At 36.2% G+C, this 18150-nt stretch overlaps 1 protein-coding gene across 2 annotated transcripts; it reads left to right on the forward strand.

The window, feature by feature from the left end:
• The first annotated feature begins 13924 nt into the window (after positions 1-13924).
• LOC140867073 (uncharacterized) lies at positions 13925-17780 on the forward strand. Of its 2 annotated transcripts, XM_073272145.1 has the most exons (9): positions 13925-14058; positions 14131-14216; positions 14872-15019; positions 15422-15485; positions 15629-16485; positions 16820-16892; positions 17033-17091; positions 17298-17352; positions 17453-17780. In XM_073272145.1, exons 1-9 carry the CDS (start codon positions 13987-13989, stop codon positions 17494-17496), a joined length of 1458 nt encoding a protein of 485 aa, XP_073128246.1. In that variant the 5' UTR covers positions 13925-13986; the 3' UTR covers positions 17497-17780. The 2 variants fall into 2 exon arrangements, with proteins under 2 accessions (XP_073128246.1, XP_073128247.1); XM_073272146.1 differs by lacking the exon at positions 14872-15019.
• The last annotated feature ends 370 nt before the right edge of the window (positions 17781-18150 follow it).

Raw genomic sequence — 18150 nt, forward strand, 5'->3', positions numbered from 1 at the left:
CTGTGTTTTCTGGACACCCCATGCGACGGGACAGTTGCAGATGTTTCACCAGGACTTGGGATTAGGCGGTGACCAAGCAAGAGCTGCAGGAGTAGTAGCTAGGTTATTGAATTATTTCAATTGGGTCGTATTATTGGAATTTATTTTACCGGTTGTATTCTACCGGTCTAGTATTTAGTTAAGTTTTTGAAATTTTTCTCTGATTGTTTATTGAATTCTTATTTAAACACTAAAGCTCAGATTAGTAGTGGATCCGAGTTGGGTCACTACATTAATAGTATCGGAGCATGCAATAAGATTTGGGACATAGTACTGGTATTTTGGGATTGACTTGGGTGATTCTTGTAGAGAGATGACCAAAATTGATGGTAGGAGTAGCGATGGACACTGGGATTATTAGGCACTTAGAGGACCCCGAGATCGTCATCTCCAATATTACCATCAGGATTTTGACTCATGTGGGTCCTAGCTTTGGATCAAGTACTAGATGCTAGAGGAAGTGGAAGATGATTGGTTGGGACATGTGTGATGCTTGAATCCATTTTGTTCGACCAGGATAACACTCCTCTGAATATTCTCCACAAGCAGTTGGAGAAATTATCATAAAGGTATTATCTCGTCTACGAGAGAATATATCATATAACGGTGAATTACCCGATAGACTAGTAAGGATCTTTTGGAAATCGTGGTGAAATAGGCCTGTCAAGCATGCTTGTATTGATGCTTTCGAGGTGACAGACGAAAAACTTCACGATCAAGATCAGTAGATGGAATGAAAGATTTTTGCATGTAATTTGGATTTAAATACTATATTAAGAAGTTTTGTAAACAGTATTTCAGTTTTAAATCAAATTGAATCACTGTGTTATTGATTTCAGGCTGTTGGAATTTCTTAGTGATTGTAACTAAGGATTTGTAATAAGAATTGTATTAAACATGGTTCAATGGTTTAATGATTTTCAGTATTAGGGTTATACAGATAATTCTAGTAATTGTTTTCAGTTTATTAGTGTTCAACTATTGTGACCATAGGCTTTTGAGAAATCAGATTGTAAGTACTTGTCATGAGATTAGTTCTAGGCGTTTTTCAAGAATGGTTGGGTAAGTATGTGACTCTGGGATTGATGTCAGGGGCATGATTCATACTAAGTTATTGTATAATTTATTTGGGTGATTTCCTAGACTAGCTGATAGGAGTTGACATTTTTGGGTTGCTGTCAAGTGATGATGGATTTTCTTCAGGGGCAGGAGGATAGTTTATTCTAGGGGCTGTGAACTGTGTTGGTTGATCAAGACGGGTGAGGAAGCGCGATCTTATGCTGGTGTTTTCTAGAAGGTTTATTTCAGATAGGCTTTCGGAGAAGGCTACCCCAGTTTTGATATTTTACGCATTTGTAGCCAGTGGTATAACTATCAGGATGATTTTCAGCGATAGCTGAATTCATTGGAATTAATTTTGGTACTGGGTTAGTGAAAGGAAATTCAATTGATTGCAGAGTTTGAATTTCTTGTGGTAAGGATGATTTTGGAATAAATATTCCTCGACTAAGTGAGCATCCTACTCATGGTGGTTCTGTTTATTGGGAATTTCTAGACAGATAGTTCTAGTAAGTGGATTGAAGATTTCCATTAATCAGTTAGAGTATCGTCTGGTTTTTCCAGTAATTGGAATTGAGAAAAGTGGGGAGACGCAACCTTATACCGGTATGTCTGGAAGGATATATTCCAGATGGGATGGTTGGGAAAGTTACCTCAGTCTCGATGTTTTATGTAGTTATAGCAAGTGGTATAACTACCAGTGGAATTTTTGGTTAAGACCGAGATGTTGGATTAGCTTTGGTACTGGGTTTGTACTAAAGGATAATATTGGCTCTTGACAGAATTGTCATACACAGATGTTATTAATTGGTCTTGAATTAGGACAGAACTAAGAGTGTCTATAATAGGTTAGACTGGGAGAGTTCTGGTTAATAAATTCAGGATGACATAAAGATTGTGACAATAGATACTTGTGAGTATCATCTGACTTGGTCAGTGAATGGAAATATGAAACTTTCGTGTTAGATCCTATGATACTCTTGGAGTCAGAATAGTCTTAGGAAGTATATTCCTAGACAAGTGATTGTTTTGAGCTGAGGGATTTGTTTATTTGGGATATCACTAGATTGGTGAATTTAGTAGATAGATCGACTAGTACCGGTGCTCATTGAGATTATCGTCTGACTACGTAAGACATATGATTTGAGATGTTATTGTTACAATGATTGTCCAAGGTAGCAGATGATTCTTTGGATTGGGAATTCATCGACGGGTGAGTTCGTAAATTGGTATTCATTCCCTACTTGGCAGATACAGTTTTAGTAGTAGATCTATGCTGGTACATTACCAGTGTCAGTCATTATTCATGGGTATTGTCTGACTCTGTCAGAGGTAGAATGATGAACTCAGTTAGGAAATCCTATGATTCTAAATGTTTTGGGGATTTCTCTAGTCGCTGAAGCACTAAGATCAAGGGTTGTAGATCTGTAGTATAAGATTCTAGCGATTGAAAATCAGTTAGTGTTTATTTAAATCTATTTATAATTTTCGAAAAATGGGAGCCGCAGTGGATCAATGTTAGTAGAGAAGATTTTTAATCCTGATCTGTAACGTTTTGGGGTATAGTGAATCAGGAGGCACTTAGTACGATATTATAAGGTTGTATGCTCAAGAGTTGATCCTTGGTAATAACTCGAAGTAGTAAAGCAATTCAAGTGCATTAAAAATTCTCTAAGTCGTTTAGGAATCTCCAAGAATACAAGAGACGGAACTTTGGGTTTCTGCTGATCATTGAAAGTGATTACAGTTTGAATCTTGTGGTCATGGATTAGTCCGATAGCATTTCTGAAGTTATTAGTGACGATTAAAGATAATGGGATTTAGTAACATTTTAGAATAGTGTTTTCTTGTTAAGGAAGAGACATATTTGATATGAACATTGCTTGGTATTAGTAGTAGTTGAATCAGTTTACAGAGATGGGATTAAGTAGTTGTCCCAGGATGTTAGTGGACAACAGTATTCGAGAATTGTTAGCCGAGTATTTTACTTGGGCATTTCCAATGGTATTCCCGTGAGTTGGTCGTTGAGACGAGAGTCAGCAAGTGATTTCGGATTTCGATGAGCATTAGCAGGATAACATCAGTTCTTTTCGTCGTAGGGATGAGACAATAGCTGAGACCTATGGTTTATAGGGTCTGGGCGGGATTGTTGTCGCTGATCTCCCAGTGTTTTTCTGATGCACTGTGCCATTGAGATGTTAGAATCGATCGAGATCGATACAGAAGTTAGTTCGATTGCCGCAAGTATTGAGAACTTCATGTAAGATCGAGGTGAGCCAGTTTTGTTCATCCCAGTTAGTGAATCAAGTTGACAAGGATTTTGTTATTATCCGTGGCAGGATGACCAGGAGAATCAATTGGATGATATCTCTAGTAGTGAGGTTCAAGTATTAGGATCAAGACTAGTAGTAATTAGTTCGAATATGCCGCAGGTTTGTAATTATACCACTAGGAATGTGATCTGAGGTTTCTGATAGGAAAGAGTGGAATACAGTGATGTTGTTAATATGCGATATCAATGTCCGGCAAGTTAAATATACAGTTTCGATGTATCCCAATCATTGCCCAAAGGACTGATGGATGTTAGCAAGAGTAAAGATGCGTATCTAGAGTCAGTTGATGATTGGACAGTGATTTTTCAAGAATGTCATAACTAAGATTCGTAAGACAGTGATTGCTCTTCCAGTAATTGTTATGATTTTTTAGGCATAAATTCAAAATTGGGGTTTTGAGATTTGTTGGTATGAGTTGGTTTCGATATATATATTGTTTTTGTGGTTTTCGGTTGATCGAAATATAGCCGTTATGCCGTCGGTTCATGTTTTGGATATCGAATAGTTTGAAAATCGTGTTTCTTTTGAGTTTGAATATCGATATTGATCCGAAATTACTTCATTTCAGATTGGCTAGTGAGTTGTTGAGCTTCGAGGTTGCAGAATTTGAATTGATAGAGGGTTAAAGCTGGTATAGTATCAATTTCTTTATTGATGATTGTTTTGGTTTCGAACAAGTTTTGATTTGAGATTATCGTTTGTTTATCCAGATTTGGAGCACCTCGAATCTAAGAAAAGGTAAAAGTAGACATCGAATCGAAAAGAGATGAATACTCGAGTTCAGATGGATTCTCGAGTCCCTAAATCACATACTTGCATGATTACTTGTTTTGATTGATTACGTGCATTTAGTTGAATTACTTGAATGTATTACGAGTTTCACATGCATTCATCTTGAGCCGAATTACTTGACTTCATATCGAATTAGAAGTTTTGGGGACTATATTGGAGTGGCCTTTGTTTTCGATTTTTTCCAAGAGCTAGAATGCTTCTTATAGTTGCTCCAAAGTCTAGAGGATCGAGCTATACAAGTTCCACCTCAAATGGGAGAGTCGGTGAGTTAGTTGTTATAACTTGTCCTTGGGATCCCAACCGAAGAACCGAGTATACTTTTGATTATCTGATTAGATAATCCCGATTTTAAAGACATGCATTTCATTCTATTTCATAATTGGAATATGTTGAAGTTATATCATGTTTTGATATATTATTTGATACTGCATGTTTGTCTCTTTTACTAGGATTATTATTCTCACCGAATTATTTGGTTGTTGTCATGTTTTGGTATGTGTGCTTGGCAACAGGTGGGACAGGATCGAGTAAGAGACCGCATGACTAGAGCGAGTTGTGTTGATAGAAGTGAGGATTGGTTTTAGAAGTCGATTTGTATTATCGAACCTGATATGTATTTGAAGTTTGAATTAAGTTTAGAATTGATGCATTTTCTACTTTGGATTTTTGAACAACTCTAGACCTTTATGTATCGTATTTTGATAGATTGAAGTATTAATGCATGTTATGGATTGTATTTGAAGTTGATACCAGGATTTTCAGTTCTGTCTTGCTTTTTATTTTTGCTGGTGTAACAGGGCACGGACCCCGTGCCACCTCCGTGAAAGGGTCCGTGTGTCCTCTGCCCGAGATTTATGTTTGAGATTTGATATGCACGGACCCACGTGCCACATCCGTTCAAGGGTTCGTGTGCCTTTTGTTGTCGAAAATTATTTGGTGTTGACATGTACAAACCCTGCGCCACCTCCGTTTAAGGGTCCATGTGATGTTACTGTTGAGGCAGAGAGTTGGGTTTTCGTGCATTTTGTGCACGGAACCAGGCACGGAGGTGTGCACGGGGTCCATGTATTTTGTATTCTTTGATACTCGGCTACAGCTTAATGCACGGACCCGAGCACGGAGGCGTGCACGGGGTCCGTGCATGCTTTTTTAAAATTTTTTTTTTACCTTTTTGTCTTGACTCTCTATTGATGATTGAATGACTTATTCTCGATTAGATGATTAGAAGCGAGGTCCTTACAGTAGTTTCGGTGATTAGTGGAATTGCAGACAATAGACAGTTATCGAAAGGAAGAATTCCTAGTTAATCCGAATTTCTTGATAGTAAGGTGATTCAGTAAGGGATAGACCTTACAGGTTTAAGAGAAGTATCTATTATCGAAAGTTATTTGACCAGATGTTTTTTGTTGGATCAGAAGCTACCAGTGGATGTAATAAGTTATGGATTTGATACATTCTACGGTACATCCTAGATTTCAGGACGAAATGTTTTTAAGGGAGGTAGAATATAGTAACCCGTATCCAAAATCAAGTGATTTAGTTGGTAATCACAATTATAATAAGTTAAACATGATTAACAGATTCTCAAATGAGCTTAAGGAGTTGAAAATCGGATTCAGAACACTCGAAAATGGTCCGGAGGAGTCCAAACTTTCGGGTGGATCTGAAGATCCGAAATCTAGATCGGATGATCCGAAGTTTAGGGAGTTATGAAGCATGGTTTAATGATCGGAGGGTCCGAGGAGATCGGACGATTCGATCTCCATTGGATAATATAAGATAAGGGATGATATTTTATTGGTCAGCTATGGGAGTTCGGACGATCCGAAGTAGGAGATCGGATGATCCGAATAGAACCAAGACAGGTTTCCAAGTTGGTGACATCACGGATGACATATTAATTGATATTGGACGATCCAAAGTCCAGTTCGGACCGTCCAAAGTGTTGGGAAGACACGTGGATCGCATGCAGAGATCGGACGATCCGAAGGTGGGGATCGGGCCATCCGAACTCACTCTATATATAGGGGTGCCAAGGCTCTCAATAAAGTGAACCAATTTCCCTCTTCCTCTCTCTTTTCTAGCTAGTTTTAGGGCCTTTTGGGCATTCTATATAAAGTCTAGGAGGCAACAAAGCGTTGCTAGAGTTGTAGAAGAGCTGTGCCCAAGTTTTGGGGCTATCGCCATCAGTTGGATGACGACGGACGAAGGTATGGTTCGAGTTTTCTAAAACTATTAGGGAGTATTTAATAGCTTAGTCAAGTCTTTTAAAGAATGATTAGTGATACTTGGGTATTTTTCATTGTAGTGTTGGACTGTAGATGTGGGGACATCTATGAGTATATATTTAAGGTACGTAAGTACTGACTGAGATTGCCCGTGGGTATGCATGCTTATGTGTTGCATTTACATGCCATGCTTGCATGTTACTGTTTGATATGTTATGCTACACGTGCATACATCTTGATTTAGCCGGTATTATTGGCTTACCCAGTATATGGGTTGCTCAGCCCCAATGGATGTGTGGATGGATACCATGGTTTTGGTTCCGGATATTTCTACGGTTTATGGTATGGGAGCCACCTCCTGATGCGACGGCCTAGAGTGCTACATACCATGGCGCCCAGACTGAGCAGGATTTGATTTCCCCAGTATGATACCAGACATTCATTTATATGTATCATGTTTGTATGTTTACCCGTACTAGCGTATTGAGCTTTAGCGCTCACGTCCAATATTTCTGTGTTTTCTGGACACCTCATTCGACGGGGCAGTTGAAGGTGTTTCACCAGGACTTGGGATTAGGTGGTGACCAAGCAAAAGCTGCAGGAGTAGTAGCTAGGTTATTGAATTATTTCAATTGGGTCATATTATTGGAATTTATTTTACCGGTTGTATTCTGCCGGTCTAGTATTTAGTTAAGTTTTCGCAATTTATCTCTGATTGTTTATTGCATGCTTATTTAAACACTAAAGCTCTTATTAGTAGTGGATCCGAGTTGGGTCACTACATTAATAGTATCGGATCATGCAATAAGATTTGGGACATAGTACTGGTATTTTGGGATTGACTTGGGTGATTTTTGTAGAGAGATGACCAAAAGTGATGGTAGGAGTAGCGATGGACGCTGGGATTATGAGGCACTTAGAGGACCCCGAGATCTCCATCGCCAATATTACCGTCAGGATTTCGACTCATGTGGGTTTTAACTTTGGATCGAGTACTAGATACTAGAGGCAGTGGAAGAGGATTGGTTAGGACACTTCTGATGCATGCATCCTTTTCGTTCGACTAGGATAACACTCCTCTGAAGATTCTCCTCAAGAAGTTGGAGCGATTATCATAAAAGTATTATCTCGTCTACCAAAAAATATACCATATAACAATGAAGTACCCGGTAGACTAGTAATGATTTTTTTGAAATCGTGGGGAAATAGGTCTGTCAAGCATGCTTGTATTGATGCTTTCGAGGTGACAGACGGGAAACTTCACGATCAAGATCAGTAGACGGAATGAAAGATTTCCACATGTACTTTGGATTTAAATATTGTATTAAGAATTTTTGTTATGGATATTATTGGTTGTTGGATGTTATCAGTTTTTGGGGTATATTGAGTAGGATCAGTAGGATCTAGAGTGGTCAAAGGTTTTTCAACTGCTTCTTGTCTTGGTAATTCTGGTTCAGGATTCTATAGAAGTTTCTCTCTAGATTCTACTTCATCTTCACTGTATAAATTCAGATGAATCTTGTTTAATATGTTGCTCAAAATAAGATCAGTAGAGTTTTTTTTTGGAGAGTTATCAGTTTAATCAAATATGACAGGTATTGATTCCTCAACATTTAACGTTTTATTTTTTAATATTTTAAAGCTTTGCTTACTGCTGAGTAACCAAGAAATATACCAACATCTATTTTGGAATCAAATGTAGATAAATGATTTTCACCATTATTATGGACAAAAAATTTGCATCCAAAGATATGAAACTAAGAAACATTAGGCTTACTCTCTTTCCACGTTTCATAAGGTTTTTTTCCTAGCTTCTTGTTCACTATTGTTCGATTTTGAGTGTAGCAAGCAGTATTAACTGCTTCTGCCCATAAGCACTGCGAAATATCTGCATAAGCATTGTTCTTGATACTTCTTTGAAGGTTATGTTCCTTCTTTTAGCTACTCCATTCCGTTGGGGTGTTCTGGTGGCGGAATACTCATGTTGTATACTCTGTTCAGTCTGATAAGCTTCAAGAGTTTTGTTAGTGAACTCAGTGCCTCTATCACTTCTGATTCGGCAAACTGAAACTGATTTTTCATTTTGAATTCTTTTCAGAAGTTTGATCAAGATGCTACTGGTGTGGTTTTTACCACTGAGAAATATAACCCACATAAAACGAGAATAATCATGAACAACAACTAAGGTGTGCTTCATTCCTCCTAGTCCGGTTATTGAGATGGGTCCAAAAATATCCATGTGCAGTAGTTCCAAGCATTGTGAGGTATGTTTGTTTCCTTTGCTTTTGAAGCTGGATCTAACTCGTTTTCCCATCTGACAAGCAGAACACACATGATTTTTGATAAAACTAGTACCAGGTAACCCATCTACAAGATTCATTTTTTGCTAATTTTTTTTATAAATCTAAAGTTGAGATGATTCAGACATTTATGTCATAACCAATGTTTTTCATTATGTGAGGCTACCAAACAAGTAGGATGTAGAGGTTGATTAACGTTCCTGTTAAATTTATATGTGTTACCATTTCTAATTCTTTGTAAGACAATAGATCCATTACAATCCTTGACTATGCATGAGAATTTTTGAAACGCTACTGTATATCCATTATCACACAGTTGGATAATACTGATCAAGTTAAAACATAAATTTTATACGAGTAGAACATCTTTTATGATAACATTACCATGGGTAATCTTATCCTTACCCACGGTTTTACCCTTCGAATTGTCTCCAAACGTGATCTTGGGTCCGTTGCATGTTATAATATCAGTTAATACTGAACTTTGGCCAATCATATGTCGTGAACATCCACTATCGAGGTACCATGTAGAGTTGTTGATTGCAGCTTCTTTTTATTTTTCCTGCAATCACAGATGTAAGTAATTGGTACCCAATCTATTTGGGTACAGAACTGATTAGTCATTTGGGACCCATACTTGCACAATTATGATTCCTCTTGTGTTTCTGGTTCCCAATGGAGTGTGTGTATAATGAGAAGTGTAAGAGTGATTCTTAACCATATGCACCCTATTATGTTGTCCAAGCTTGTATTTCTTGTAGTCCAACCTGTACCTCTTTTGAACAGGTTTGTTGTTCCAGTACTGAAAGTTTTTAAGCTTCGTAGAGGTATGCCTTCTAGAATTAGGTCCATTTTGGTCCTTGATGCTGAATGGTTATACCTTAGCATACTCGATTCCAAAATATTTTTTGTTGCTTTCTTGAGGTACAGTTCTTTCAACTTGAGTTAATGGATTTTATTCCTGTATCAATGTGGAACTGACAAATTTTATATATTTTCCTTGTCCTTGTCCTTGTCCTTTTCCTTGTCCTTGTCCTTGTCCTTGTCCTTGTCCAGTAGTGACTGAATACCATCATTGGAAGAATATCACTCATTGCTACTGAACCCAAGACCAGTTTTATCTGATGCTGGCTTTTGTAACTCTTGCATTTTTTCCAGAGAAATAGATGACTTGTTCCATGCATTTATCAGAAGATTTGTTTTTTTAATTTTCTTCAAAGAGAGTCTGATATTCTGAAGGCACTCTTTCATTCTCAGTCTTTAACTTACTAATTTTTGTTTCTAGAACTCCACAGCTACTCTTCTGATAACAGAGAAGCTTACTGTTTTGTTCTCTCAGACTTCTATTTTCAGTATTGACTTCCTCCAATGTTGGAGAAAGTATGTGGTATTCTTTGACCATATCATGTAATGCAGTAACTAAATGACTACATGTGAATTCTTTAGAGTCAAAGTTAAATACCTCTTCATTGCTGGTTTCGGGTTCAGTTTCAGCCTTGAGACATTGGACTTTGTCATCCTCACTCTCACTAGTTTGAGAATCGGATTCTAAAACTCAAAACTGGAGTCTACCCATTTGCTTTATTCTCTTCTGAAATCATTGTTTTTCTATCCCTCCTTGACTTTTGTCGTTCCTTGGATACTTCTTCTTCTTATTTGGTTCATCTTTCTTGGGTTTGGGGTATTCAACGAAGAAGTGACCCATTTTTATACAATTGAATCATGTTGGATCTCCAATGGATGACTCCTTTTATGGTTTCTGTTCTGATAGGTTCATTGATTTGTCTTCATGAATCTGGAAAACTTCTTGATGAAGAGTGACATGGCATCATTGCTCATTTGCTCAGCAGTTTTTTCAGATGTAGTTTCAGTTGAGCTGGTGGTTGTAGTCGCATGAGCAGTAGTGACAACAAGTGATTTCATAGGAGGTTCTGAGGCTGCTGCTTCTCCATTTCTTATCAGTAGTTCGAACTCATACGCCTTAAAATCTGCAAAGAGGTCATGGACTTCTATTTTATTCATGTCATTGGCTTCTCACATGGCTATATTCTTGACGTCCCATTCCTTTGGCAGTGCTCTCATCATGACTTTGAAAGTCAATTCTCGATTGGTGCAATCTTTTCCAAGAGCTATGAGTTCATTCACCAGGCTACTGAATCTTTATTCAAAGTCACTCATAGATTCTCCAGCCTTCATCTTCATCCTTTCAAACTTCTGCACAGCAACTGAAAGTTTGTTCTCTTTTGTTTTTCTCATTTTCCTCGTAGAGTTGGATAAGTTTTTCCCATATTTCTTTGGCCATGTTGCACATGTTTATCTTAATGAAGTTTTTTTTTTTCCAGTGTTTCGTACAAAATGTATTTGGACACATGCATTGTCGAGGTTTGCCTTTTTCTTATCCTCATTTGTCCATTTACTTCTGTGTTTCTTGATCATCTTTTGTGCACCATCGGTGATAGCAATTGCAGTATTGAGCTCCATGATTTTGATTGGCCCCTACGTGACAACGTACCACATGTCGTCATCTTGTGCAGGAAGGTGAGCTTGCATTATGATTTTCCAATGATCGAATTGTTCTCTTGAGAAGATAGGAATTTTGCTGAAGGATGTCATGAGTCACCATTAGGAGCTTCTCAAAGAAGAGATAACCCACTATGATACTACTTGTTAGGATCGGTAAGGAGTGTTGAAAGGGGGGGGGGGGGGGGAGGGGGGGGTGGTGAATTAACACTCCAAACTTTTATTTTTATAATGGCATGGTGCTGGTATAAGGAGTAATGTAGGCAAATCTCGTACTCAATGACAAAGAAAGATTCTACTCAGGGACTGCAGAAATAGATTACTAAATTTGTTGAAGCTTGAAAAGTAAGTAGTATATTGACAACATGTTTGTTTTTTAAAGTTTGAAAGATAAAATCTTCTACATCTCCTCTTCTTCTGTTTTCAAAAAGTATCACTAGAAGATTTTGATAAGTACACACACTGGTACAGACCCACTTTTTTAGGGCTTCTCTACTGCCTACTGAAACTTTTAGAACTTACAAAGATTGTACAACTCGAAAGAATTCTGAAAGAAGACTCTTCTTTCAAACTATTACAACACTTATACTCTGATAAGGATTTTACAATGAATCGAAATGCACAAATATGATTTGAAAATCTGATATATCTCTTTGGGTGTGCAAGAGTATTTTTCGAGTAGTATGCATAGAAATTTGTAGATTGATTTATATTTGATAGCTGGTGTTTTCTCTCTCTGTTTTTCTCGACGGAGCCTTTGAGCATTTTATAGGTTCTAATGTAACAATAATAAACAACTCTAATAAGTCCCTCGATCTAAATATTATGTTTCTTCGAAGACATTCGTACAAAGACTAATTAAACATTATTTACGAGATTTATATCGAATAACACTCGTGCTGATAACATGTTATGAATTTTTTAATATTGAAAAACCAATTTTTTTCTAATATATTTGAAACACTTCAAATATACTTTGACGCTTAATTTTCGCAAAATACAGTTTGACTAGAATTCTATTTGGACAAGTACTTATAAAATTTTTTTATAAAATTATTTTTTCTTTTAAAAAAATATTTTAAAGTTGTTTTATGAATAAATATGCGTATGAAAAACTATTCTATAAAAAATGTTTTTAAAGTTAAAAAGTAAATGTTTTTATTTCTATCATTGCACGTCCAATTCAAAAAAAAAAAACATAAAAAAACCTCCTCTTACGAACACTTTTATAGACTAACCTATTGCACGAGACTTGCTCAGTGCAGTTTACCTGATTAGCATGGTTTAATTTGCAGGTTATGCGATAGTTCAGAGGGTTTACCCAGTGCACATTAAAAATTAAATGTTGCTGGTTCTCACGTCATAAAAAAATTAAAAAATACATATCTCAATTGTTTTTTAAAAACTATGTAGAGAACAATTTTTAAAAATATTTTTTAAGCAAAATTTTATAATTTTTTTTTCAAACACATGTTTTAAATTGTTTTCACTTTAAAAGGATGAATTTTCGGTTCAGTCCCATAGGTTTGACCATTTTCCCGATTCGATCCCAAATATTTTGATGTTCCCGATTTAGTCTTAAACGTTTCCAAAATTAGCTCGAGTTGATCCTTTTGTCAATTTAATGGTTAAAATTAACGGAAAAAAAACACGAATTACTCCCAGATGAATTACTCTTTTCTTGATTTGGTCTCAAATGTTTCAGAGTTCCTGATTAGTCCTAAATGTTTGTAAATTTTGATCGAATTGGTTCTTCCATCAATTTTGACCGAGTTGACCTCGAAATGACTCAATTAAAAATGGATAAATTGATCAACATCAACGGTTACAAACCTTTATTTAATTTATTGCTAATTTTTTCCACAAAATCGAAAATATAAAAAAAAATCTCTAAATGAAAAATTGAAACCTTAATTCTAAAAAATTTCAATGGTAAGAAAAAAAATAATCGACTAACAAGAATACAAAATTCAATCAAAGAACGAAATATATCGAGAAAAAAAATTTTATTTTAATTTTTTGAAAAACCCTAAATTTATAATTTTATAGAAATGTCGGAATGCGAGAAGTACAAGAAAATGTTGTTAGCATACGAAAGAGAAAATCCAGGTTATCTATTAAAAATAAATACTGTGCAACAACGTCATTTTCATTCTAAAGGTTGAGCTAAATTTTTGAGTGTGATAGCAACGAGAACGAAAAAAATTTGTCTCCACTCAAAGTTGATTAGAAATTAGCGTATCTGATTTGGGTTTTGGGAATTTTAGTGGTATGACTCTCATATGTCATGTTTATAGTTAGTTTTAACCGTGACAAAAAAACCAACTTCATCAAAATTTGTAAATATTTGGGACTAAATTGACAATGCCAAAACATTTGTGACTGAACTGGAAAATGAGCCAAAAATCTAGGACTAAACTGAAATTTTTTTCATGTCATTTATCATGTCTACCATTATATTCAACTGTTAATTTGACGAAAGGACCAATCAAAATCTGTGAATGTTAAGGACTAAATCGGAAAGTTCAAAATATTTGAGACCAAATCGAAAAAGAAACCAAATATTTGGACTGAAAAGTGTTTTCCTTATAAAACAATAATAAAAAAAAATATTTTTAGAATAAACATCCCAACCTGAATATATAAGTCACTCGTTGAAGTGTTCCCTTTCCTCTAGGGGAAACGCTCTCGACTTAACTTAATCGGAGACCAACCATGGCTTCTACTTCAACTCCCGACGCAAACAAAAACTGCAACACCATTCCTAAATCTCACTTTCTGAAAACGGTAGGTTTTTCTATGTGCATAGCACAATTGTCGTTGTTAAATTAAATGTGTGTTTTTTGGAAATGTTTCCAGGTATGTTTGTCGGATTGGTGGTTGTTGAAGGCGGAAAACGACTCTCAAAGTGGAGCTCTCTCTGTTTCTGGGTTTATTTTTCGAGAGTAAGTTCAGTGTATAAATGATTCTGGTGGTTTTCCGTGTTCAATCATCTTAATCGTCCAATGGTAGCATTCACTGTCAAGGGTTTTTTTTTTTCCACTCTGAAAGCTGATTACTTCATAAGAGGGCCTGAAGTTTTTGTATTGTTGAATTAACCATTTGTCGTATAAGTTTGAACTCATGGAATGCAGGAAAGTCAATAGATATATTCTGTTAGGTCGATTTATATAAGCCGGAGATCGAGTAATATATGCTCGAAATTTATGTGTAAGGTCCACACATTGCAGTTGGTTAGATATTAGCCACCATATATACAACAGCCAAACCAACTTAATGAAATATTGGCGGTTTTGTGCTCTGAGAGTGCTTTTTATGTTTTGGCTTTTGTATCATTTGGATATTATCCGTGTCATGAGCTGAAGCTCATGAGTGAAGAATAATCAACGGTTTAGTACTTAATAGGTACCGATAATTAGAAACACTTTCACATTTTTTTTTTTCAAATTTACGGCATCCCCCATAGCTTCTTTTGTTTTGGGGGAAAGTACCCATTTCTCGCAAATATATTTACCACTCGCTTTTTCTACAACTTAAAATTTAGAAAATGTGTTCAAAAGTATATTTTGTTATGGAAGGGATTCATCTGATTTGCTGCAGGCAACAACGAGGTATGAGAGTTTTTTCCTCTGCCCCTATACTTAAGAGCCATGATATATTTACTTTGGAGACCACTGATGGGATATGTGTCCTAATCAAAGGCTTTATAAACAAAGCCCGCACATTAGAAAATGGCTTCCCTTCTGATGTAAGTTCATTAACTTTTATATTTTCCACGAAGTTAACACTTAGCATTTGACTGATCTTTTAAAAATTTGTGATGGGATTAATTTGGAGAAATCCACAATGGTCAGCATTCACCTTCGCATGAAAATTATTGCAGCAGCAAACTAAATTTAATTTGGAGTTATGTAGTGTTAAAGACATTTAGTTAATCTATGCATGCACTGAATTGCCTGTTCAGTTATAGTTGATTCATACTTCTTGTTTGCCAGATTGAAATGACCTCTACGGCTGGTTTCATGGCTGTTTTTTGTGTACATGGACATGGTTGAGCATATTTTACGAGTTTCAATAATCCTGGATGGGCATTTTAATTCCATTCACTATTGTTATGAATGCTAACGTTCTATCGGTTTTGCTTGAACAGATATTTAACCATTTTGTTTTTGGCTTTCCTCCTTACTGGAAGGAGTATGCTGAAAAGTGCATGGGTACAACTCTCTCTCCGCACATGTTTTGGGGTTTAATTTGCTAAACGCTGGTGCCACAGCCTGACTGCATGTAAACTAATTCACAATGCAACTTCCTTCAAAGCTTCATGAGATATTTTCAATGGATTTTCTGTTTGTTCCAGGTGGGCATAGCAATGAAATGGGTAATGAATCACAACACGAAATGGATGCTGAACGAAATAGCAGTAAAACTAAATCCTCAATCATTGCATTGCCCAAGAAGTGTGACAATGTAACTGGATCATCTGAGGACAGTACATCTGTCTTCTCCATCGCACCCGCACCTGATCCTGATCCTGATCCTGATCCTGATCCTGATCCTGATCCTGCACCTGCACCTGCACCTGCACCTGCACCTGCACCTGCACCTGCACCTTTTAATTTTGAAAAGATATTTTCTTCTGGAAACTGCACTAACGGATATCACATGACAGGAGATAGGTCTGTAAATTGTTCCATTAAGAAGGCCTCAACACCCTCACAATTTGAGGGGCATGCCATCATTTCACTGAATGGTGGAATTTTATCTGCTTGCCATTTAACTAACGAAAGTAGGGGCACTAAGAGTAGGGTAACTCCTGGGTCATGTACCAAACTGCAAAGGAAACAAAAAAACAATCAGATATCAAATCCGATATCAGGGGGTTACAGAACAAGATCAAAATCTGCTTTACTTTCAGCCTGTGAAAAAGTAGAATTAGAATCTGTTAATTTTGAGCCCAGGGACAAAAATAACTTGCATTGTGGGGACAGTGGATTTAAAGAGCCTAAAGAAATATCAGGAACTCAAAACCAGGCCAAGGACTGGAGAATTGCTGAAATTAAAGGCAGCATGGATCAAACAATAGATGAAGGAAAAAGGTCCCAGGATCACCATGGTGCTGCAGATAATGAGAAGGAGCATGTTGTTGCAAATGAGAGTAGCATATCTGAGAAAGATTGCATGTCGAAGATGAAGACTAGAAGAAAATTAGCATATGTTAGTTATCTTGTCATTAATCATATATTTCGTTGGCTATCTGGCTATTTGGTATTGCGAATCTCTGGTGCTGTTTATTTATTGGATTTCGCATTCAATCCTAGAGGCCTTAGTTTGCTCAATAGATTTCTTGTTTTGGCAAAGATTCCCTAGTGGTTATTGAGCACTTTTGTCAAAGTGTCATTCAAAACATACCTGGTTCAAGCAGTAATTCATCAAGGAATCTCTGAGTCTGCCTAGTTGTTTAACTATTGTATTTGCTTGTCATTGTGCTTTCACAAATGTATTTTAATGTATTTTGCTACATTAGTAATTTTTCTCTGACACGGTTTAGGAAACTCCTGGAAGATGTGATGGAGTTCTTAGTGGTTCATCAAAATCTTTGAGTTTTAGCCGTTCTAGATCAGGTGTGTATCTGCTGAATCTTACAATTCATCACATTCGTTTGGTGTGATTGTGCAGTTAACTTTAGAAATCAAATTCAAACTAATTAGCTTATTGGATGCATATAAAAGCATTGACTGTATTATTGATCAAATAATTTCAGGAAGATTGCTGGTGCCTACCTTGAAATTTTGGTGCAACGAGAGGGCACTTTATGATGCGGTATGCCATTACTTTAGGATCAAATTCTCTCTTAAATTTCTTTACAGTTTTCATACTTAAATACCTTTTCTTTTCTTTTTTTTTTTTTTTAGTTTTGGGTTGTTCCACCTGTAAATGTTTTAAGATGGGATAAATTGGTGTTGAACAATGTTTCTTATTCTTTAAAAGCTGTGTTTTGAATGTGATGCATGGAAAAAAAATTTCAGGAAGGCAGCATCACTGGAATCCTGGATGAAATTGTCCTGGAACATTCCGTCAATGGTATGCCGATGTGAAAACAATTTTTCGAAGTTGTGAGTATAGTCATAGCATGTGCATCTTATCCATATGATGATATGACTTTATGATGATATCTTGACAGGGAAAGACGGTAGACCTCAGAAAAGGAGAAGACTCCTCACCTAGTTTACATATCCCGTGAGGGTGATTTTGGTCTGGGAAATCTTGATAGCTTTGTTTGCTATTACCATACGATGTAGCTTTTTGTGTATATGTCTCCCTCTTACGTGGAGAGGAATGGGTTGCAGTTGAACTACAGTTTCTGTAAAGATCTGTTGGCAGTTGGCTAATTTTTAGCATAGTAACATCTTCTATCTCAATTATCAAGCATTTAAAGTAATTGAGCAGATTTTAACGTTTATATATGATATTTTAATAATAACATTTGTATGGATCTCGATTTTCAATCACACTATTCTTTTGGTATTGCTATATTGTATGACGCTAAAAATATCAAATGGATTTCAGATTTTTGTTTTTTGGTTATGATTGAAATTTTGTGAAATCCTTTCGGAAGGCAATTTAGGCATAGATGAAATTTCTCTTCCTGTCTCACGTGATAAAGTAATCCAAGAGCAAAACTAAATAATTATGGTAAAATATATATGGATTAACATTCGATAAATTAATAATTTGTAGAGATCTGAGATTCAGTTTACGCATTTAAGAGATTCATTCATTTTATGTATTTAAAAGATTAAATATGATTATGAGGTTATTAATTAAGCAAATCAGTTTACGTATTTAAGAGATTCATTTATGTATTTAAAAGATAAAATA

The sequence above is a fragment of the Henckelia pumila genome, chromosome 4 (genome assembly GCF_033568475.1).
Source record: "Henckelia pumila isolate YLH828 chromosome 4, ASM3356847v2, whole genome shotgun sequence".
NCBI lineage: Eukaryota > Viridiplantae > Streptophyta > Magnoliopsida > Lamiales > Gesneriaceae > Henckelia > Henckelia pumila.